The 19877-nt window shown below is 35.7% G+C and overlaps 3 protein-coding genes across 3 annotated transcripts; 2 read left to right on the forward strand and 1 right to left on the reverse strand.

The window, feature by feature from the left end:
- Positions 1-330: 330 nt before the first annotated feature.
- LOC110913037 (chalcone--flavonone isomerase) lies at positions 331-5239 on the forward strand. Its single transcript, XM_022157901.2, has 4 exons — positions 331-488; positions 2588-2746; positions 3428-3651; positions 4827-5239. The coding sequence occupies exons 1-4, from the start codon at positions 395-397 to the stop codon at positions 5019-5021; spliced, it is 672 nt and encodes a 223-aa protein (XP_022013593.1). The 5' UTR covers positions 331-394; the 3' UTR covers positions 5022-5239.
- A 2739-nt stretch (positions 5240-7978) lies between these two features.
- On the reverse strand, positions 7979-9909 carry LOC118487575. The gene is made up of 3 exons (XM_035984531.1): positions 9683-9909; positions 9353-9585; positions 7979-8035 (listed from the first exon to the last, which is right to left on the reverse strand). Exons 1-3 carry the CDS (start codon positions 9903-9905, stop codon positions 7979-7981), a joined length of 513 nt encoding a protein of 170 aa, XP_035840424.1. The 5' UTR covers positions 9906-9909.
- Positions 9910-10551: 642 nt separating this feature from the next.
- LOC110913035 (rab GTPase-activating protein 1) lies at positions 10552-19617 on the forward strand. Its single transcript, XM_022157900.2, has 18 exons — positions 10552-10869; positions 11644-11713; positions 11812-12237; positions 13028-13177; positions 13256-13369; positions 13759-13817; positions 13940-14006; positions 14092-14143; positions 14230-14322; positions 14852-14935; positions 15018-15385; positions 15999-16060; positions 17166-17235; positions 17394-17474; positions 17977-18078; positions 18234-18358; positions 18450-18540; positions 19280-19617. The coding sequence occupies exons 1-18, from the start codon at positions 10811-10813 to the stop codon at positions 19334-19336; spliced, it is 2130 nt and encodes a 709-aa protein (XP_022013592.1). The 5' UTR covers positions 10552-10810; the 3' UTR covers positions 19337-19617.
- Positions 19618-19877: the final 260 nt, after the last annotated feature.

Here is a 19877-nt window from a genome sequence, read left to right on the forward strand (position 1 = left end):
TATACTGGATTTTACCGCCGATACAAACCTTATGTCGTTTCACTTATTTACCGGGGTGTTTCGTACCAGATTTACATCTGAAAACGGTAATACCGGTATAACCGGCCGGTATTTATCCATTTTTAAAACATTGATTCCAGCCCTTGAGGCAAAACAATAATTACTTAATTTTTGTATTATTATTTTTACCTACTATTATTAGTAGTTAAAAAAAATATATATATATAATATATTCTAAGGTTTTAATCTCGACCGCAAATATCCTCTACCCCTTGACTATCTACCACACGATCTATCTACCCCCATTCTTTGTTTATAAATAAATAAATAGCTTCTTCTTCTGTCAACTCACAACTGCCAGTCAAACACAACTTCTACTTCCGACTGTACCGCCATGGCTACCACCGGTCTCCAGGTTGAATCCATCCTCTTTCCACCTTCCGTCAAGCCTCCTGGCGCTTCCGCCACCTTTTTTCTCGGAGGCGCAGGTATTTGTACATTCTAATCTCATTATATATATATATATATATATATCATCTAGTTTTTGTATTTTCACATAGGTGTAGAATTTTATTGTGAATGCTAATCCTCATGGAGATCTTGCTGTGTTGATAATGTTTATTCAAAACAGCAGTTCCGAACATTAGCTCATAAGAAATCATGTCGGTTTGGACTCTTGATTAGATTTAGGGCTCTTTGTTTATCTCTTAACAGACGGACTCTTAATGGTTCAGACCTCTCGCTGGTTTAGCACTTAATGGTTCAGACTGTTTGTTTCGCGAGCAGACATCTGAATGGTTAAGACATTTTGCCTAATTGTTAAGCATGATACCGAGTCTGAATGGTTAATAACTCTAATTTGAATTGATCATACATTTGCCGCTGAACGACTAAGCATTATACTAGCTCTTAATCGTTCAGAACTCTTATTGGTTCAGCACTTAATAGCTCAGACCCCATACCGGTTCAGCACTTAACTATTCAGAAGTTGCCAAACAGCCCCTTAGGGCATGTTTGGTTAAGTTTTTTGAACCAACTTATTGACTTTTTCAAAAAGTTAATAAGTCAAAATATTGTTTGGCTAATTGAAAAGTCCTTTTCAAAACAACTTTTCAGTAGGGAGAAAAAGTCATTTTTGAAAAGTCAGAAATTTGTGACTTTTTAGAGCTTTTCAACACAATTACAAATTTACCTCTTACCAAACAATTTTTTTTTACCTCTTACCAAACAACTTTTCAATATGAAAAATGTCCTTTTTAGTAATTTTGGCTTTTCCCATTCAATAAGCTAATACAAACACTTTTTTAAAAACTTCTTTTCAAAAAGTCATAAGTCAATAAGTCTTTTTAACAAAAAGTCCTTTTTGAGTTAAATAAGCTTAGCCAAACAACCCTTAGACTTTAGAGCATCTACAATAACCCGTTTTTAGGGAATGTTTTTTCACGTTTTTCCCAGATCATTCGTTCTTATTATTGTATGGTTGATTTTAGAGGTTGTTCTTTTAGGGCTGTTTTTACATAAAAACAAGTCAGTGGTGGGCCGTGTACTTTTAATATATAATATATATATATATATATATAGAGAGAGAGAGAGAGAGAGAGATATTGAATGGTGTAAATGAGAGCATTCACATCCAATCCATCATATTTTCACCCTAAATTACACTAAAAAACACTATATTTTCTCTCTTCTTTTTCAATTAAATAATATTTTTTTATACCTTTATCATTACCTTTTCTCTCTCCTTCACTCACAACCACTTTCAAAATATATTAAAAAATTATATGGGGTGAATAGTGTCCCCCAACTATACAGATGAACAGTAACATTTTCTCTCTCATCCACTCACAACCACTTTTTATACTATTTATATTTTAAAAACACCACACACACAATTTGATTATTTGGATGTGAATGCTCTGAGTTGCTAAAATTTAAAAACAAGGGTTGTTTTTAAGAACAATTGTTTTTATCATTTTGCAGTTGACCAGGTGCGTTTTTAAGTGTTTTTATAGTTTTTTTATTGTGGATGTTCTTATGGCATCTCATTATGATTAGATTCCCTAAATTAAGCTATCTGTCGTACATGAGCAATAATTTAACATGGATATAGTTAAGCTGTCACTATTTGTTCCTCGTCTCTGAAACCCCATATTTTATTAGCACAAAGAAAAAGAAACGAATAAATAATTCGTTTAAAGGGGTAGCGGCGCAGCTTGTTGCTCGTTTACCTTCTATCTCGATGTAAATTCGAAGTTGGATAAAATAAAGATATTAATCAAATTAATATCTCTAAGAAACTTTGGTTTCAAATAAAAAAAATTATTATTTAATCAAGTAGAGATGGGATCATGGGAAGGGGGGCGCCCGACCCCCCGAACTTTTCGCTCAGTAGCGTTATATATGTAGTTTCGTATAGAAATTTTTGGGTGCATACGTTTTCGACCCCCCGGTTCTATAGAATTTTTTGGGTATATACGTTTTCGACCTCCCGTCATTCGGGTCAAGCTTCGCCACTGGGCTTATTTGTTAATGTTAATATGTATTGTTGATGAATCGTGTGAATCTCATTTGTGTCATGCGCTAGGTGTGAGAGGTTTGGAGATCCAAGGCAATTTCGTCAAGTTTACTGGTATTGGTGTGTACTTGGAGGATAAAGCTATTTCTTCACTTGCCGTTAAGTGGAAAGGCAAAACTGCCCAGGAGTTAACGGATTCCGTTGAGTTTTACAGGGATATCGTTACTGGTAAAGCGTTAACTAGTTTTTTTTTTTTTTTTTTTAAATTAGTTTGCGTATGACTTTGTGTATTATTTGTTTGGAACTTTTTATTCAGCCAATAAATTTTGACAAAAATGTACCAAATTTACATTTGGGAAAACTATCATCATTTTTTCTCAACTATATGTATCATCAACCACATTGTTTTCCTACCGGTGGGACCCAGAGCCGACCCTACGCTAGTGAGCGGGCCAGACCGGATTTAGATTTTTTTTTTTTCATAATGGCATTTGGAAGGGTTGACATTTTATACTTGGCACATAACATGTGAACTATTGACATTCTTTTTTTGAAAGATATGGGTCTTAACTAGCCCGGCTACCAGACGGGTTGTGTTAAATATTACACGACTCATATTGTATATTTGGTTATAAAAAAATAACAATTCGATGTGTGTTTTTCTTTATACCTTTTAATTAAGCTACAATATTTTTTTTTTATTTTTAAATTGTCTATATCCAGTGGCAGACCCAGAAATTTTTTTTTCTGGGGGTGCGGATGAAGGGTTCAACTATATTTTCAAGGGGTGTGATCGAGCTTTTTGCCTAAAAAATACACTAAATTTTAACAATAATGAAAAGAAGATGTTTATACACCTTTTGTGTTGATTCACATTTCACACTAACCATAATCCTTATGTCTGTGCAGGTCCCTTTGAAAAATTTGCTCAGGTGACAATGATCCTACCATTAACAGGTAAGCAATACGCTGAGAAGGTGTCGGAAAACTGTGTAGCGGTATGGAAAGCACTCGGGATATATACAGACGCAGATGCCAAAACCATTGACAAGTTTCTAGAGATTTTCAGCGACCAAAACTTCCCACCAGGCTCCTCTATTCTCTTTACAATTTCACCTGCTGGATCACTAACGGTTAGTTCAATCCTACATATAGAATAATATATATTATGGGGAAGGTTCAAATGAAAACCACTAGTTATCGTGAAAACTCGAAAACTAACTAAAAAAGCCAAAAAAAACATACCAATTTTTTTTTTTTTGCATACCAATTTTCGCTATTTAAATTATATAAAAAAAAACTTTTTTTCAAAAAAAAAAAAGAAAATTTGTAGTGCACATGTGTAATATCACACATGTGCACTACAAATTTATTTATTATTTTTTTTTCTGAAAAAAAAAGTTTTTTTTATATAAAAAAACTAGCGATTTTTATAAAAAAATTGAAAAAAAAAATTTGTGTATTTCTTAGGTTTTTTTAGTTAGTTTTCGAGTTTTCACAATAAAAGTGGTTTTCATTTGAACCATCCCCCTATATATTATTAGGGAGGGGCTCATGCGAGAACCACCCTTATTGTGAGAACCTTGAGAACCAATGTGAACACAACCTAAAATAGCTAAAAAAACCTAAAAAAAACCTAACCCCCCCCCCCCCCCCCCCAAAGCTAAATGCTAAAAACTAAAACCCCCAAAAAACCTAAGAAAAAACCTAAACCCCCCTCCCCCATCCCCTAAAAAAATTTTGTGTGATTTTTAGCTATTTTTAGGCATTTTTGGTGTGTTCACATTGGTTCTCGCGGTTCTCATGGTTCTCGCATGATCTTCTCCCTATATTATTAATCAAGTATATATAGTAATATAATTAGAATATTTATATAAGAAACTTAATCAAATTATGTCTCCTAATAATTACAATAAACCTCTCATCAGTGAGGGTAAAATTTCATTTTATAAAAAACTTGGAAGTCAAAATTTATATTTGAATTATTAAAGTAAAATTGCCAAGAAAGTTATTCGGTTTGGTCTCTGTATATTTGTCTCAAAGCAAACACTTTTAAATTTCTTTAAAACTAAACTTCAACTCCTAAATGGTCCAATATTGAATTTTCACAAGAGAGAAAGATTCTTGCTCCTGAAATTGTCAAATTTGGCATCTTACACATTCTCCTAAAACCAATTTTCAACACTTTTGACATTACCCATTCTCCTTTTAGATCTTTTTTCATTTGAACCATTAGCAGTTTAACACAACCAAAATCGACCCGTATCAAAACTACGACTTTACTTTCTCCATGTTTGTATAAGCGCAGATAAGTTTCTCGAAAGATGGAAGTATCCCGGAAACTGGGAATGCGGTGTTAGAGAGTGATAAACTGGGAGAAGCAATACTCGAGTCGATGATAGGGAAGCATGGTGTTTCCCCGGCAGCCAAACAAAGTTTAGCATCAAGGCTCTCGGATCTCATGACAAGCGAAGCGGCCACTTTAAGCGAAAATGGCTTGTAGATAATTATGTACTTATGTTGTGTACTTGTGTGCTGGATATCTAGTAAAAAATAAATTTGGTCGAACCATCTAATTCCGCCATAAACATGGCATGAGTTAAAGAATAAATAAATATGCATGATACTATATAATTCCAGCAAATTCTCAGTTGTAATCGTAGAATATTTTGGGTTTCCGATTAACGAAAATGGTCAATAGCCAGTTGTAAACTAGGCTTATTTGGTTGTGTTTTTGGTTGGTATATAAATTTGGGTTTAGTTTGCGAGGCTTCATTTTGAAGCCTCACTGTCTCTCTCTGCGGTATGTTGCCTGCTCCGCCTTCCGGCCACCGCCGAACCACCGCTTCGCCACCGTAGCTTCGTTGTTTTGTTGGCGTTTTTGTTACTGGCATGCCTTGGTTTAGTTTTACGAGCATGGTTTAGTTTGGTTTCTTTGACTGGCGGATTTGGGGGTTTGTGATGTTTGCTTTTTGGGTGGCTGATTGTTTTTCTGGTCGCCTTAGTGAGCCATTTGTGCTTCGTTAAAGATGTTTGTTTTCCGAATTTGTTTTTGATGTACTTGCATGGGGTTTTTTTTTTTTTTTTTTTTTTTTTGCGGTATATGTTAATATGATTGTTTTTTTTAAATGGGTTCCTTTACTTGGGAACCCTAATCGGATTTTTGCATGTGCGTCTGACGGTTGCTTTATTGCGACTATTTTTTTGGGTAGTTGTTGACGGTGTTTGTAGGTGGGTGTTTATCGCCAACTTGGTGTCGATGAAGATGACACGCCTTTGTTCATCGAAGACTATTTACGAGCTTTGTTTCTGTATGGTTTTTTGGTTTATTTGTTAGTGTTGATGGATTTTGAAGTTGGGTTGTATCTATGATGATGATGCATGTCTGGTCATCAGAAATCTGTTGAGAGCGTGGCTATGATGGCGCCTTGATTTTGGGTTGGTACTTTGTTGCCGACTGACTGAGCTTCCTTTTTGGGTACCTTCGGATTGATTCTATGCTCTATGATGATGCTTTAATCTTTGGCTCGACACTTTGTTGCATCCGACTCAGGCTTTTCGAGCTTTGGTTTTTTGTACATGTCTTCGGACTGATTATGTGGTTTTCTATACTACTAATTAGCAACATACTTGTGTAGTGTTGTTTATACCATGCGCTTTGGTGTTTGTTTATGAAGTTGTAGCCTGTGTCTAAGGCTTATTTGTTTGTAAGTTGGCTTCATTTTGAAGTTGTGGATAGGCTTCAGGATTGGCTTCATTTTTGTGCATGGTTTGTTTTGGCTGCATGTTTTCATGGCTTTATGTTCATCCGAGAATGGTCATATTGATTGGGTTTATTGGCTTTGATGATACATGTCATATGGCATGGCATTTTCAATGCAGCCGTGACGTGTGTGAGCCTAATTATATTTGCATGCATCTCTACCATTTGTTTGTACCATTGGCTTTAGTGTTTGTTTGTGCATTGTGGGTTTCTAAACTAGGCTTATTTGCTTGTGTTGGATGTGAGAGTGTATGATAGTGTGTATTTTTTATAAAACAATTTAAATCAATTAAGAAAATCAATCAAAAGGTGATAAGAAATGCATCATTATTAATACAACACATTTGAGAATGATTACAGAATGATTCATTAGATTCAATATGTTTACAATACAATCAAACAGTTAAAGGTACTCCCCCTCACCAGGTGCACTCTCTCTCATATAGTTCTTCTGCCTTTTTGGCTCTACGTGTTAACTGATACATTGACAGAGAAGAACTATATATAGGAAGAAAGAACTGCGGGTGACGTCACCATGAAAACGACCCTAAACGACCTATTAATTAGTGTAACTGTCAGCAGTTAACAAAACTGCTAGGTAGTTACCATATATACTATTACATTGAAACTACTGCTAACAAAGGAGAAAACAGTTGGATTCTCAAAACTGTTGGAAGGATTCCAGCACTTTGAAACCCAGTACTTCTGGTCTTGTATTGACTTGTTGACTTGGTCTTTTAGTCTTCAGCCTTGACTTTGTTGACTTAACTGTTGATATGTTGAACGACACTTTTCATTCCAGCACTTTGTACTTTGTTTTTATATTTGTTTGATCAGTAGTTTTGTTCCAGTAGTTTGGGAAGCCTTCAGGGGGAACTTCTGGACTTGTAATAGTATTTCGACTTGTTCTATCAGGCAGGGAAGATGTTTCCCTTATGTTTTGGCTTTCATCATCAGTAGATCTTATAAAACCCAACAAGTTGTAATTTGTGTTGCTACATAAATTGGGGTTTAGTAGTTGAGGATTCATTTTGAAGCCTTATTCTCTGTTTGGATCATTTGTTACGTGCTTTATTTGGTAGCTGTGGATTGGCTTCATATTGAAGCTATGGATAGGCTTTATTTTGGTGCATGGTTTGTTTTGGCTATATATTTTCAGGGGCTAAGGTTTTGATAAAAAATGGCTTTGTGTTCACCTAAGAATGTTCGTATTGATTGGATTTGTTGGCTATGATGGTACAAGTGTACGACGTTACATTTTTTATCGCAGTCGTGTTGTGCCTTAGCCTTATTATATTTACATGTAATTGTACCATCTACGCAAACATGTTGCTAATTAATAGTAATTAAATATTAATACATGTTTTTGTGGTTGGTAATTATACTATAGTCGATTTTTGGGTAAACATTCTATGATTTAAAAGATCTTGTGTTAGTAAACCGTGGCTTCTTATAAGCAACCAGCGAAACAAAGATTTATGAGCCTTAATTAATACACGTTAAAGTTAGTATGGGTATTGAATCGGTACCGATACGATACCGGTTTGATACTAATACCAAATCCCAAATGCTCATCCCTACCCCAAGCTATGGATGCAAGCAAGTAATAGGTTTAGGTCATACAACATGATGATTTTAACTTTTGTAGTTCATACCAATGTTTCAACAACCGGTTTTTCAATCATATCGGGATAAACTCAGAAATGGTTCAACCGGATTGTACCGGACGTTTCAACCGTGTTGACTAATGAACCCTATAAATCCATAAAATATAATTTCGACTCAAAAAATATTCCAAAACTACATCCTTCCATAATAAAAAAAAAGATATTTCAAAAGTTAATTCAATATAAAAAACTATCCAAAAGTTCATGATTAAATATCTAGGGTGAGAGTTGGCTACAAAGTCCATTTTTCCTACAAAGTGTAAAAAGTCATAAAACACCATCATGTTAACCATAAAACACATTCAAAACCCAAAATAACAAAGCCAAGATTACTAAAACGCCATATTTGTGGGTTTTGTGTTGTGTTTTGGATGATAAGGCTTTGATTAGCGAACGGCTAACATTACTGTGTTTTATGTTGATTATCATATTGTGTTTTATATTCATAGTTCTACAATGGTGTGTTTAAATGGACTGTTAGGGTTTGGATATTGTGTTTTATTGATCTTCACTCTGTTATTTATGAGTTTTGAGTGTGTTTTATGACTGAAATTGTGGTGTTTTATGACTTTGTACACTTTGTAGGAAAAATGGACTTTGTAGCCGAACCCCACCCTAAATATCTATTATATAGCAATTAGCAAACACTATAACAATTTTCAACGTGAGTGATTGAACAAAAGTCAAAAGAAGGTAAAAATCTTTGACTGCGGAAAAAGTTTGATCGATGTGGATTGCCAATTGTGCGTTAGGTTTTACACTTTTACTAAGAAGGTAAGTAGTCACCTTTTTTATGCCCATAAAAATTAAAAGTTCAAATTTTTAACCCTTGGCCCGGTATACATCGGTACCGGTATAACCCAATTTACCGACAGTACAATTTTTTTTTACTGTTTTCTTATTTTACCGGTATGATTCATCCCGACCAAGCATTCAGCATCCGATTTACCCGATTCAACCGGTTTTCTTAAAACCTTGGTTCGTACATAGAATTATAATTAGATAGAATTTGTAAGACCATGTGTAGTGGTAACACCTTATAATGCCCCCACCATGGGGCATTATCCGACACATGGCGTCCTAGTCAGCAAGGGGACATTATAGCAAAAGTGGCGTAGTGGGGCATTATGCCAATAACCCCCATTCAATCATTTCTCAATTTTTTTTTTAAACTTAAATACTTCATTAAATAAAAAAAAAATACAATACTAGAAATAAAAAAAAACATCCGATTAAATTAAAAAAAAAACACTAGTTTTCGTCTTCGCTTTCTTCACCCTCGCCAACTTCGTCTTCCTCGTCCTCCGTTTCTTCCTCTCCCTCAGGTGGTACGTACCGAACCGACCATGCGTGGTGTACCAAATCAACCATTAACCCGACCACGCCAAAGTAAGCCGACCAAACCCAAAGGTCCCGTGAAGCAACCGCCTGAAGAATAATAGTGGGTCCTTTTTGGTCACCACGTGTGTGTTGGCCTCGCCATGCAGTCGGGCAGTTATCCCAACGCCAATGCATGCAATCTATGCTCCCGATCATACCAGGCAAACCATGCTCGGCATTATGTACCTCGTAGATCTTTTGAAGGTCCTCCCATGTAGGCGTTCTAAGATAACGCGCACCGTACACATCAATTATACCTTTATAAAAAATATAGATAAACATAAGATTCAAAAAAAAAAATTCTAAGCATACTCGTCGTTTAAAAAAAATAAAAGTAAAGTATAAGAATTATACCGCGACAAAAATGTTCCAAGCTATCTCGTGTTGTTTTCTCCGCCATTTTTAGATACTCGTCGTTGATGTCGGTAGTGTTACCATAAGCAAGGATTCGTAATGCCGACGTACACTTTTGGATACCGGTAAATCCAAGTGCCCCTCTCGCATCCGGTTTTTGTTTAAAATAATCGTAGTTGGCTTCCAAGTCGTTGACTATGCGTAGAAACAACCACTTACTCATTCGGAAACGACGCCTAAAAAATTCGTTTGAAAATGTCGGCGCCTCGTCAAAATAGTCTTTCATCAAACGATCGTGTGCCGCGCGTCGGTCTCGTCAACATAGCCTCTTTTATTTTTTTGTGCTTGGGGCCGACGAGAATGCTTGACATATCGCACCGCTAGTTGACATGCACTCGTAACCGCCTCTTGCTCAAGCTCCTCATCGGTCGAACCATCGCCATCCGCAAAATACTCGTTGTAGTAAAAATTTATCATGGATGAAGAACTAGGAGAATCCATCAAGTTTTTTTAAAAATGGTGGGATTTTTTAGAGAGGTTTTGAGATTGTTTTTGTTGAAAATGGATGAGTTTTGGTTGTTTATATATATATATATATATATATATATATATATATATATATATATATATATATAATAGGTTTAAAAAAAATTAAATCAAACTAGCCGTTTGATTGGTTGTTGGTTTTCGATTAAGCGTTTTAATTTAAACACCGGGAACAATTTTTTTGATTTAAAACGCCCTATAACGCCTGGTGTAGTGGGTTATAAGGTGTTATAGGACGTTAATTTTGAAATTTTTTTATGGAAAACACTCCATTACACACGCTCTAATAATGTTAATGTACCCGACACAACTAGTATGTTTATGGATGACAGCAATAAAGAAGTTCACCTCCATTTGTAATAATAAAACCAGCACCACCACCATTTGTGGCGACGACGTGAGGGCTTCTCCGCGTGACTTCCGGCCAATGCTTCCTTCCACCACACACACACTCTCTCTCTCTCTTACTTTTACTTTGGAGTTGTTAGAAGCTGTGAGTAGAAGAATCACTCACTCACACTAGTTATCCGCCCAAAATCAAGCTGCTTCAATTCAATTATTGAAACAGATCCATCTCCTACAATGGCGGCCAAATCACCGATTTTGAAGCCTTCTACCCTAGTCAATATCGAACACAAGAGGTAGGTATTATTATTATTATTATTATTATTAATTCTCTCACTTAATTTGCATCCGTATTATTATTATTAGGGCATTGCACCGCATTTCACTCGCTTATTTTGGATCTGTATCATCAACAACTTACTTGCATACAGACAGAGTGTTTGTTTGACATTAGGACCTATGAGAATTTTAAATTTTAAGGATTATTCATGTTAGTGACTGAAGGAATCAATGAATTTTAATCTATCAATTTGCTGCTATGAATGTTGATTTTAATTAGAATTCTGTTTATAAGATTACAATGAATGAAGATGGAGATAATTACAAACGAAACCTAATCGAATCGGTTCTTTTAGTTATGCTAAACATTGTTACATAAACCCTAAGAAGACCGGTCCGGATGCTCTAACTAATATTAATATATTTTCTATAATATACATGAGATTTAAAGTTATATTCTTTGTATATGAAACCAAACCTGCAGTTTTGAATGCTAAAAATGTGTTGAGCATACATTTTTCTACATAAACTTCATCACATTTATCTCGACAATGACGTTGGTGACTAGAGTTGTGGTGTAATCGTGTGAGCTTTTGAGAACCGAGTTTCTTTCGAGCATTATTTTGTCAGCAATCTTTAGATGTCGGGTGTCCATTTGGGTTCAATGCCATTTAAATTAGTGTTTGTAGTTTGGTTTTTTAAGTGTTCGTTGGCTAACTTGCTTACTTTAAAGTTGATTTTATGATCGAAAGTTGTATGAATTTGAGCTGCTTTTGGTGTTGTTTGGACAGAGATGCTTATGGTTTTGCAGTGAGACCACAACATGTACAGAGATACCGTGAATATTCAAGAATATACAAGGTATTACATTACATACGGAGGAATATTCAAGAATAAATTCATCTGATAACAATCCTTTATAATGTAAACACCGAATCTGTACATTTTCATGGATTTAGGAGGAAGAAGAGGAACGATCTGATAGGTGGAAGGATTTTCTTCAACGACAATCAGAGTCGGCTCAATTATCTGATACTGGCTTACATACAGAGGAAACTAACGCCACAAACGGAGATGAATCGAGTGACAAGAAACCTGATCAAAATGAACAAATATGGTCTCATATTAGACCATCTCTTCGAGTCATCGAGGATATGATGAATGCCCGTGTTAGAAAGAAGATTGATCTTGTAAAAGCATGTAATGAAGAGGATTCAGAAGAAGAATTTTACGATTTGGAGAGGTCAGAATCAGACCCAGCTCAGAATGTTCTGTCAAGTGATGGTTTAAATAACCAAACTGCGTATATAGAATCGTCGGTTCCTTGGAAAGAAGAGTTGGAATGCCTTGTTCAGGGGGGAGTTCCAATGGCTCTTAGAGGAGAGGTAAGCTGTGTGTATGCATTTTGATTCCTGTATTGGTGTCATTTTTAAATATAGGTGGTAAAATGGGTGGGTCAGGTGGGTAACCGGCCAAAACAGGTTATTTTTTATTGTTATGAATCCAAACAGGTGGGTTGACCCGACACACACTGTGTATATATAACACATGTAATACACACTGTTAGGGAGAAAACCCAGGAAACTCCTATGTAACAATTTTTTTTTTTTGGAAAAAATCAACACGTGTAATATACATGTTTTTAAGGGGTTTGCACCAAAAAAAAGTGCCGAGCCATTTCAAAAAAAAAAGAAAAAAACAAGTTTTGTGTAACAGTGCGTAACACATCTGTTACATATGTTACACAAAACTGGAAAAAAAACAAAAATTCTCTCGGCACTTTTTTGATTTTCTTTTTTTTGGCTCAAAACGCTTAAAACATGTATATTACGTTATACGTGTTACTTTTTTCAAAAAAATAAAAAAATAAAATAAAATAAAAAATTGTTACGTATGAGTTTCCAGGGTTTTCTCCCTAACATGGGTTTCATACCTTATATGTATATTGTAAATAGTTAAGTGTGTTGAGTATGATCTCAACAATGGTATTTTTTAGTAATTATCTAAGCTTTTGAACAAAATGATTTAGGAGGTGTAAGACGTAAAAACTACACTTTGGTGGACTTTTGGCCCGTTTCCTTAAAAAGTTTACACGTTTGACCTGTTGGAGATTGAACATGCCATCTCTACTTTAAAAAAGGATACTGATTTAATAGTATTCACCACTTCTTGCAGCTCTGGCAAGCATTTGTGGGTGTGAAGGCACGCCACATTCCAAAATATTATCAAAATCTTTTGGATTCTGATACAAATAATGATAATAGTAAGACATCAACTACCGCACCTGTATGCTTATCTGAGAAATGGAAAGGGCAGATTGAGAAGGTGATCATATAAACTAATTTATGACATTACTTTATTGGCATTCCTAATTATATATAATTATATAATGTTCTTATGCAGGACTTGCCTCGAACGTTTCCAGGTCATCCTGCATTAGATGGCGACGGTAGAAATGCTTTGAGACGTTTACTGACTGCATATGCTAGACATAATCCCTTGGTTGGTTACTGTCAGGTACATAAATTTTCATGCAACACCTATGTTTTGTAAGTTTTATTTGGATTTCAAGCCTTAGTCACATGGTTCGCGATACGCTCCGGTACGGGAATGTGGAACGAGATCGCAATTCATTAGGTCCTTATAATTCGGTTCGGGGGGGGGGGGGGGTTTCATTTCGGATCGCTCCGGTACAATGTACCATATATTGTGGTACGATGTGGCAGTTAAACTCGATCGGAAACCGAACCCGGAATGTGCGATCCAAAACGAAATTCGTACCTCTTCCATCGAACTCTGCGAACCATGTAACTATGATTTCAAGCAAATGAATATAATTTCTAGTCATATATTCATGTTATTGTAATCAGGGTACTTGGTAATTTGATAATTTTCTGGATATATAGGCCATGAATTTCTTTGCTGGATTGTTACTGCTGCTGATGCCTGAAGAAAATGCCTTCTGGTAGGTTTAAGCTTCTCGGTATTCTCAACAATAAATGCTTACTTTTTGCTAGTTCGTGCAACTTGCATAACTCAAAAAGCTTATTGTGATGTTAAACGGCTCATATTATAATTTGATCTTAGGGCTTTGTTGGGAATTCTTGATGATTATTTCGAGGGCTATTATTCAGAGGAAATGATCGAGTCTCAGGTAGTTGTTAACTTGTTATACGTATCTTTTTTTGTCTCTTAATCATATTTTAAGTTCAAAATATTTATCGGTCATATATCGCCAGGTTGATCAACTTGTGTTTGAGGAGTTGGTGCGTGAGCGGTTTCCTAAACTTGGTTTGTTTTTATTTAATATTGACATTTCCATACTACACTACAAATATATTTTTCCCTTGCTGATGTCATCTAATCACTTGATGCAGTTAATCATCTAGATTACCTCGGGGTGCAAGTAGCCTGGGTCTCTGGACCGTGGTTCCTTTCGATATTTATGAATATGCTTCCCTGGGAAAGTGGTTAGTTAGTTTTATGTTTCATCTACCAGATTTTATTTATATATTATTATAAAGAGTAAAAGGCCATTTTCGTCCCTTAGGTTGGCCAGTTATGCGACTTTCGTCCAAATGTTTGTTTTTCCGCATCTGGATCCAAAAGGTTTGAAATCTTGCCATTTTCATCCGACTCAATTACTCCATCCATTTTCTCCGTTAAGTCAGGGGTATCTCCGTCTTTTTTGTTAACTTAAAGGGCAATTCAGTCTTTTTCAGGGGTATTCAGTCTTTTCACATAAAGTGAAAAAGACCGAATTGCCCTTTAAGTAGCAAAAAAGACGGAGATACCTCTGACTTAACGGAGAAAAATGGATGAAGTTAACGAGTCGGATGAAAATGGCAAGATTTCATACCTTTTGGATCGATATGCAGAAAAACAAACCTTTGGACGAAAGTCGAAAAACTGGCCAAACCTCTGGGACGAAAATGGCATTTTACTCTATGAAAACTATAAGTACGGGAAGTTAAGCACTTTTACTTATTATGATTGCAGTTCTTAGAGTCTGGGATGTGCTTTTATTTCATGGAAACCGTGTTATGCTGTTTCGAACAGCCCTTGCTTTGATGGAGTTGTATGGTATCTGACTATCTTTCTTTTTTATCTGTTTTTAAAATCAGTTAGAGATCGCAACTTACGTTCGTTCAGTATCATCGTGTAGGACCCGCGTTAGTTACAACGAAAGATGCTGGAGATGCCATCACATTGCTGCAGTCACTGGCTGGATCAACGTTCGATAGTAGTCAACTTGTGTTGACCGCTTGCATGGGTTATCATAATGTAAACGAGTCTAGATTGAAAGTTTTGCGAAATAAACATAGACCAACTGTAAAAGCGGCGCTAGAGGAAAGATTAAAGGGACTTCGGATGTTGTGTGGTTCCAAAGAAGATAAAGTGGACCATACAGGGGGAAAAATGTCAAATGGTGAATTGTCGAGGATGAATTCTGAGTCTTCCAATGGCGATGAACCGTATTTAGGCGTATCAGCGGATGCGGAGATTGATTCTGCTTCAGATCTTCAAGAACAGGTTCCACAGTCTCTCAAACCCGACCCGAACCCAAAAATCGTCTCACATATGAACCCGAACACGACCCGAATATTCGCGGGTTAACCCGAACACAACCCATTCAACCCGATTTTTTTGTATCTTTTAGTTTTCTATGCAAATAGTATATTAAAATTAAATTTTACTACAAAAAACACAAATGTATATAGTACAATTACATTTTCATTATAAAATCTTATCAATTTATCTTTTTAAGTTATAATTATGGCATAAAATATTCACCCAATTTAATTTGACATAAAACATATTGTAAAAGATAAAAACAAATATAAATGGGTTAAACGGGTCAACCCGCCAACCCGACCGGGTTGACACAAACCCAAACCATTTAGCTAAACAGGTTCACAGGTTCAACCTGAAACTGACTCGAACCCGTTTATACTAAACCCAAACCCGCGAATTTCGTGTTAGGTTCATGTCGTGTGAGAAATTCACACCCCTAGTTATTATATGGTTTTCTTGTTACTTCTCAACCACAAATAAATAGTTTTTAATTTTTTTTCATTAGTGATCACAGCTATGTTTTTGCCGATCATAGCTATGTATATCTGATGGCTCCCAAATTTCTGTGTAGATCTTGTGCTTAAAGAACGAGTTGTGCTTGGTACTAGAGGAAAAACGATCTTCGACACTCAGGTTAATACAACAAAAACAATTTGTTTAATATATCTTCCGGGTTTTTTCAGTATTAGCTTATCTAAACTAGTTTAAGACAATTATTACTATATATTAATAAACCAATTACTATATATTACTATATATTAATAAACCAATTATTATTACTATATATTAATAAACCAAATGAAATGAATAGTGATTTTAATATATTATAATAATATATTAATATAATAATTATTATAATAATAATTCTTTTCTTTACTTTTAACTTTAATTTAATGATTTATTTAGTATCACGGGTTGGGATAAGCTTGGTGTTAACCGGTATCGAAAATAGCGGTACAATCTTGTTCGGTATCGGTATATGAAGGTAAAAACCAGCACCAGCCTGTACAGAAAATGCCAAAAGTCGGTACCGAGTTGATATTGAAAATATTTTAGTTCGGCAAATTCGGTGCTGCTACCCAGTACCATTTGTTCATCCCTGATCATTGGTACCGTACAGACAATGGTATCGTACAACGTTTTTTTTTTTTGTTGATTTTCTTGAACTTTTAATGATTTTTTTTAGATTCAGGGGTAGGGATGGGCTCGGTGCCAAACGATACCAAATCGGTACTGGTACCGAAAATACGGGTTACAGTACTGGTATATGAAGGTAAAAACCGGTAGCGAACCGTAACCAAGAACGCCAAAAGTCAGTACCAAATTGGTACTTATGATCTTTCGGTTCGGGAAATTCGGTACCAGCATCCAGTACCATTTGCTCATCTCTGACAACGGGTTTCATACGACCAATATCATTACCATAAAAAAATTTTGGTTGATTTTCTTTCGGTTATCGTTTAGTGTTTTTTTCTACATTTTCTTTTTTTGTTTTTCTCAGCGGTCCCGTGCGCAACGCGCACGGAAGTATAGACCTAGTTGTGTACAACAAATGAATTTGAAAAATAAGACACTTCTCGTTTATACATTTTTTACTTCCTTTCTCCGCTTTGTGGGTCCCACACTCAATTCTTACATCAAGCAAATGGGACCCATGATTTCTTCTCAAATTATATAAATAGAATGAAATTGTTTGGACGTTGAGGTTTAACGTTCACTTATTTCTTTTAATATAAAGAGCTGAGGAGTTGGAAATTGCTCTAATGGAGATGGTCAAACAGGATAACCGACGCCAATTGAGTGCAAAGGTATGCTTGAAACTTTATAAACCAGTTTTAATTAAACATCACGAGATTGTTAAAAAAGTACTAGTGGTCCATGATCTAAAAGCTTTTCGAGGTGTATGTATATTGTCTAGTGAAGAATAAGTTCATGAAAAAGGTTTAACATTGGTAATGGTTTATAGGTTGAACAATTAGAGAGAGATGTTGCTGAGCTACAGCAGGCCCTTGCTTGCAAACAGGAACAGGAGAATGCCATGCTTCAGGTTTGTTTCAGTTTACGCTTCATGTAGTATATATGTATATATGTGTGGGCGCTCGGGGGGGCAAAAGTGAAAGTGCACTAATTTTAACGTTATTTTACTAATTTCGTGAAAATAACGTTAAAAGAGGGGGATGGTTAATCATGCATCATGTGGTGGCGTTGATAGCCGAAAGACAAGGGGGTACATGCACTAATCGGCAGTTGTCTCAATTGCTGAGTGTTATGTGCCTTATGTCCAAGGCTTGATGCAAAACTACTATCGAGCCGGGGGTCTCACTGGAAGCAGCCTCTCTATTCCTACGGGGTAGAGGTAAGGCTGTCTACATCTTACCCTACTCAGACCCTACCTTAGCTTTGCTATTGGTGTGATTTACTGAGTATGATGATGATGATGTAGTATAATTACTCTCTCTCTCTCTCTCTATATATATATATGTGTGTGTGTGTGTGTGTATCTAGTTGTGTGTTTGCTTTATAGTAAATACTTAATTATTATTTTGAAGGTTCTGATGAGAGTAGAGCAAGAACAAAGGGCAACGGAAGATGCTCGTGTATATGCCGAGCAAGATGCTGCAGCCCAGAGATATGCCGTTAACATGCTTCAGGTTTGTTTACCAAATACAAATCATTTTTTTATAGAAGAAATTTTAAAGTAGATTTTCTGTTCTTCAGTTATATATTCATTTTTTGCTAATCAATTCAACTATATAGACGGGACCCACAAAATGAAACTACAGGACATAATATTAAAATTTTGCAGGAAAAATACGAAGCAGCAACTTGTTCCCTTGCTGAAATGGAGGAGAGACTCGTTATGGCAGAATCGATGTTGGAGGCTACGTTGCAGTACCAATCTGGCCAACATAAAGCACCGTCTTCCCCAAGGTACTTCCTTTTATAACTTATGTCAGGGTTAAAATGGTAAAAAAAAAAGTAAACTTTGTTATTTAATTATGTTACACACTCCATCCTCCAGAACAAATCAAGAGCTCTCACAAGATACGCGTGCAAGAAAAGTCAGTCTGTTATCTAGACCGTTTGGACTTGGGTGGCTCGACAAGAACAAGGTTCGTTTTTACATCCGTTAACAAAAATGCTCAGTTTGTAGTTGTGTGTTTTTGTTCCAGTTTGTAAAATGTTACAAATCAAGCAAGCCGTTTAACTATTTACGGTTTTGCTACATATAGGCGGTTGTAATTATAGACTTTACAGTGGTTCCATTTTTACCCTTGCAAGCAATGTACTTTTAAATAGGCCTGTAAACGAACTGAACGAACACGAACAAAGGCATGTTCGTGTTCATGTTCGTTCATTTAACTTTAACTGAACACGAACATATAATCGAACAAATTGTTTGTTCGTTAAGAAAATGGGTATGTTCATGTTCGTTCGTTTAAAACCTAAACGTACAGTTCACGAACATAAACAAACAAACTTAAGCAGACATAATTTAACAAATATGTAACACTACAAATGAACATAAATGGCCAAACATAAACGGACAAAAAGTAGCTTTTTTATATAACTTATTGATTAGTTACGATAAGTTCTATTGGAAGGCGCATTTTTATTACTGGACGTTCACGAACATAAATGAAGGAACAACACGCATGTTCATGTTCGTTCGTTTATTAAATAAACGAACTTCTCGCCGAACAAGTTCACGAACAGTTCATGAACGTTCGGTTCGTTTACAGGCCTACTTTTGAAATTTGTTTGTAGAGTTAGATCGAGGGTAGAAAAGGAAAAATATTGTTTGATTGTTTGCAACTCGTTTTCGCTATAACTAACTATCTGAAACTACAGGAGAAGTTGGCTGAAGACACCAATGGCCATCAAATGGGGGAGGTATCACTGGGATGATGATAAACTATATACCTAGTTACAGCTAGAATGGTCAAAGGTTTCATATCTTTGCTGTTATTACTTGTACCTCATGCATTGGAAGTCATACCTGACTATACTTTTATTATTGGTTCACAAGAAGTACAAGTTGGTGGCATTCTTTTTTACACATTTGCATTCACCAATGTAATGCTTTATATATATAATATATAATGAGCTGGAAATCTGTATCAAGATATTGATCATATCACAATGTGACATTTATTAAAAGTTGTTGATTGCAGTGGCATATTCATAAACCTTGTTTTACAACCATGGGTGTATCATGTATTATAAGTTGTTGATTACAATGGCATATTCATAATGACCTTGTTTTACTTACAACCATGGGTGTATCATGTATGTATGTAAAGATAGAAACATATTCGTAGTTGGTACACCATGCTTTAGTGGCTTAATTACCTTGTTTGAAATGAAATAGTTAATTGAACTCAAAAAGAGTATATATGATCAATAACCGCTTCAAGGTAGGCTGCCGATGTGACTTTCTTCAACTCCG

The sequence above is a fragment of the Helianthus annuus genome, chromosome 15 (assembly GCF_002127325.2).
Source record: "Helianthus annuus cultivar XRQ/B chromosome 15, HanXRQr2.0-SUNRISE, whole genome shotgun sequence".
Taxonomy (NCBI): Eukaryota; Viridiplantae; Streptophyta; class Magnoliopsida; order Asterales; family Asteraceae; genus Helianthus; species Helianthus annuus.

Bases quoted from the DNA above. Each gene is read 5' to 3' on its own strand.
- LOC110913035 (XM_022157900.2), top strand. From the start codon at position 10,811: ATGGCGGCCAAATCACCGATTTTGAAGCCTTCTACCCTAGTCAATATC. The intron at 13,178-13,255 runs GTGATCATATAA...GTTCTTATGCAG, and splicing joins GGAAAGGGCAGATTGAGAAG to GACTTGCCTCGAACGTTTCC. The intron at 16,061-17,165 runs GTTAATACAACA...TTTAATATAAAG, and splicing joins AAACGATCTTCGACACTCAG to AGCTGAGGAGTTGGAAATTG.
- LOC110913037 (XM_022157901.2), top strand. From the start codon at position 395: ATGGCTACCACCGGTCTCCAGGTTGAATCCATCCTCTTTCCACCTTCC. The intron at 2,747-3,427 runs GTAAAGCGTTAA...ATGTCTGTGCAG, and splicing joins TTACAGGGATATCGTTACTG to GTCCCTTTGAAAAATTTGCT. The intron at 3,652-4,826 runs GTTAGTTCAATC...GTATAAGCGCAG, and splicing joins CACCTGCTGGATCACTAACG to ATAAGTTTCTCGAAAGATGG.
- LOC118487575 (XM_035984531.1), bottom strand. From the start codon at position 9,905: ATGAGTAAGTGGTTGTTTCTACGCATAGTCAACGACTTGGAAGCCAAC. The intron at 9,586-9,682 runs GTATAATTCTTA...TTTTTTATAAAG, and splicing joins CTTGGAACATTTTTGTCGCG to GTATAATTGATGTGTACGGT. The intron at 8,036-9,352 runs GTTTGGTCGGCT...ATGGATTTATAG, and splicing joins TTGCTTCACGGGACCTTTGG to GGTTCATTAGTCAACACGGT.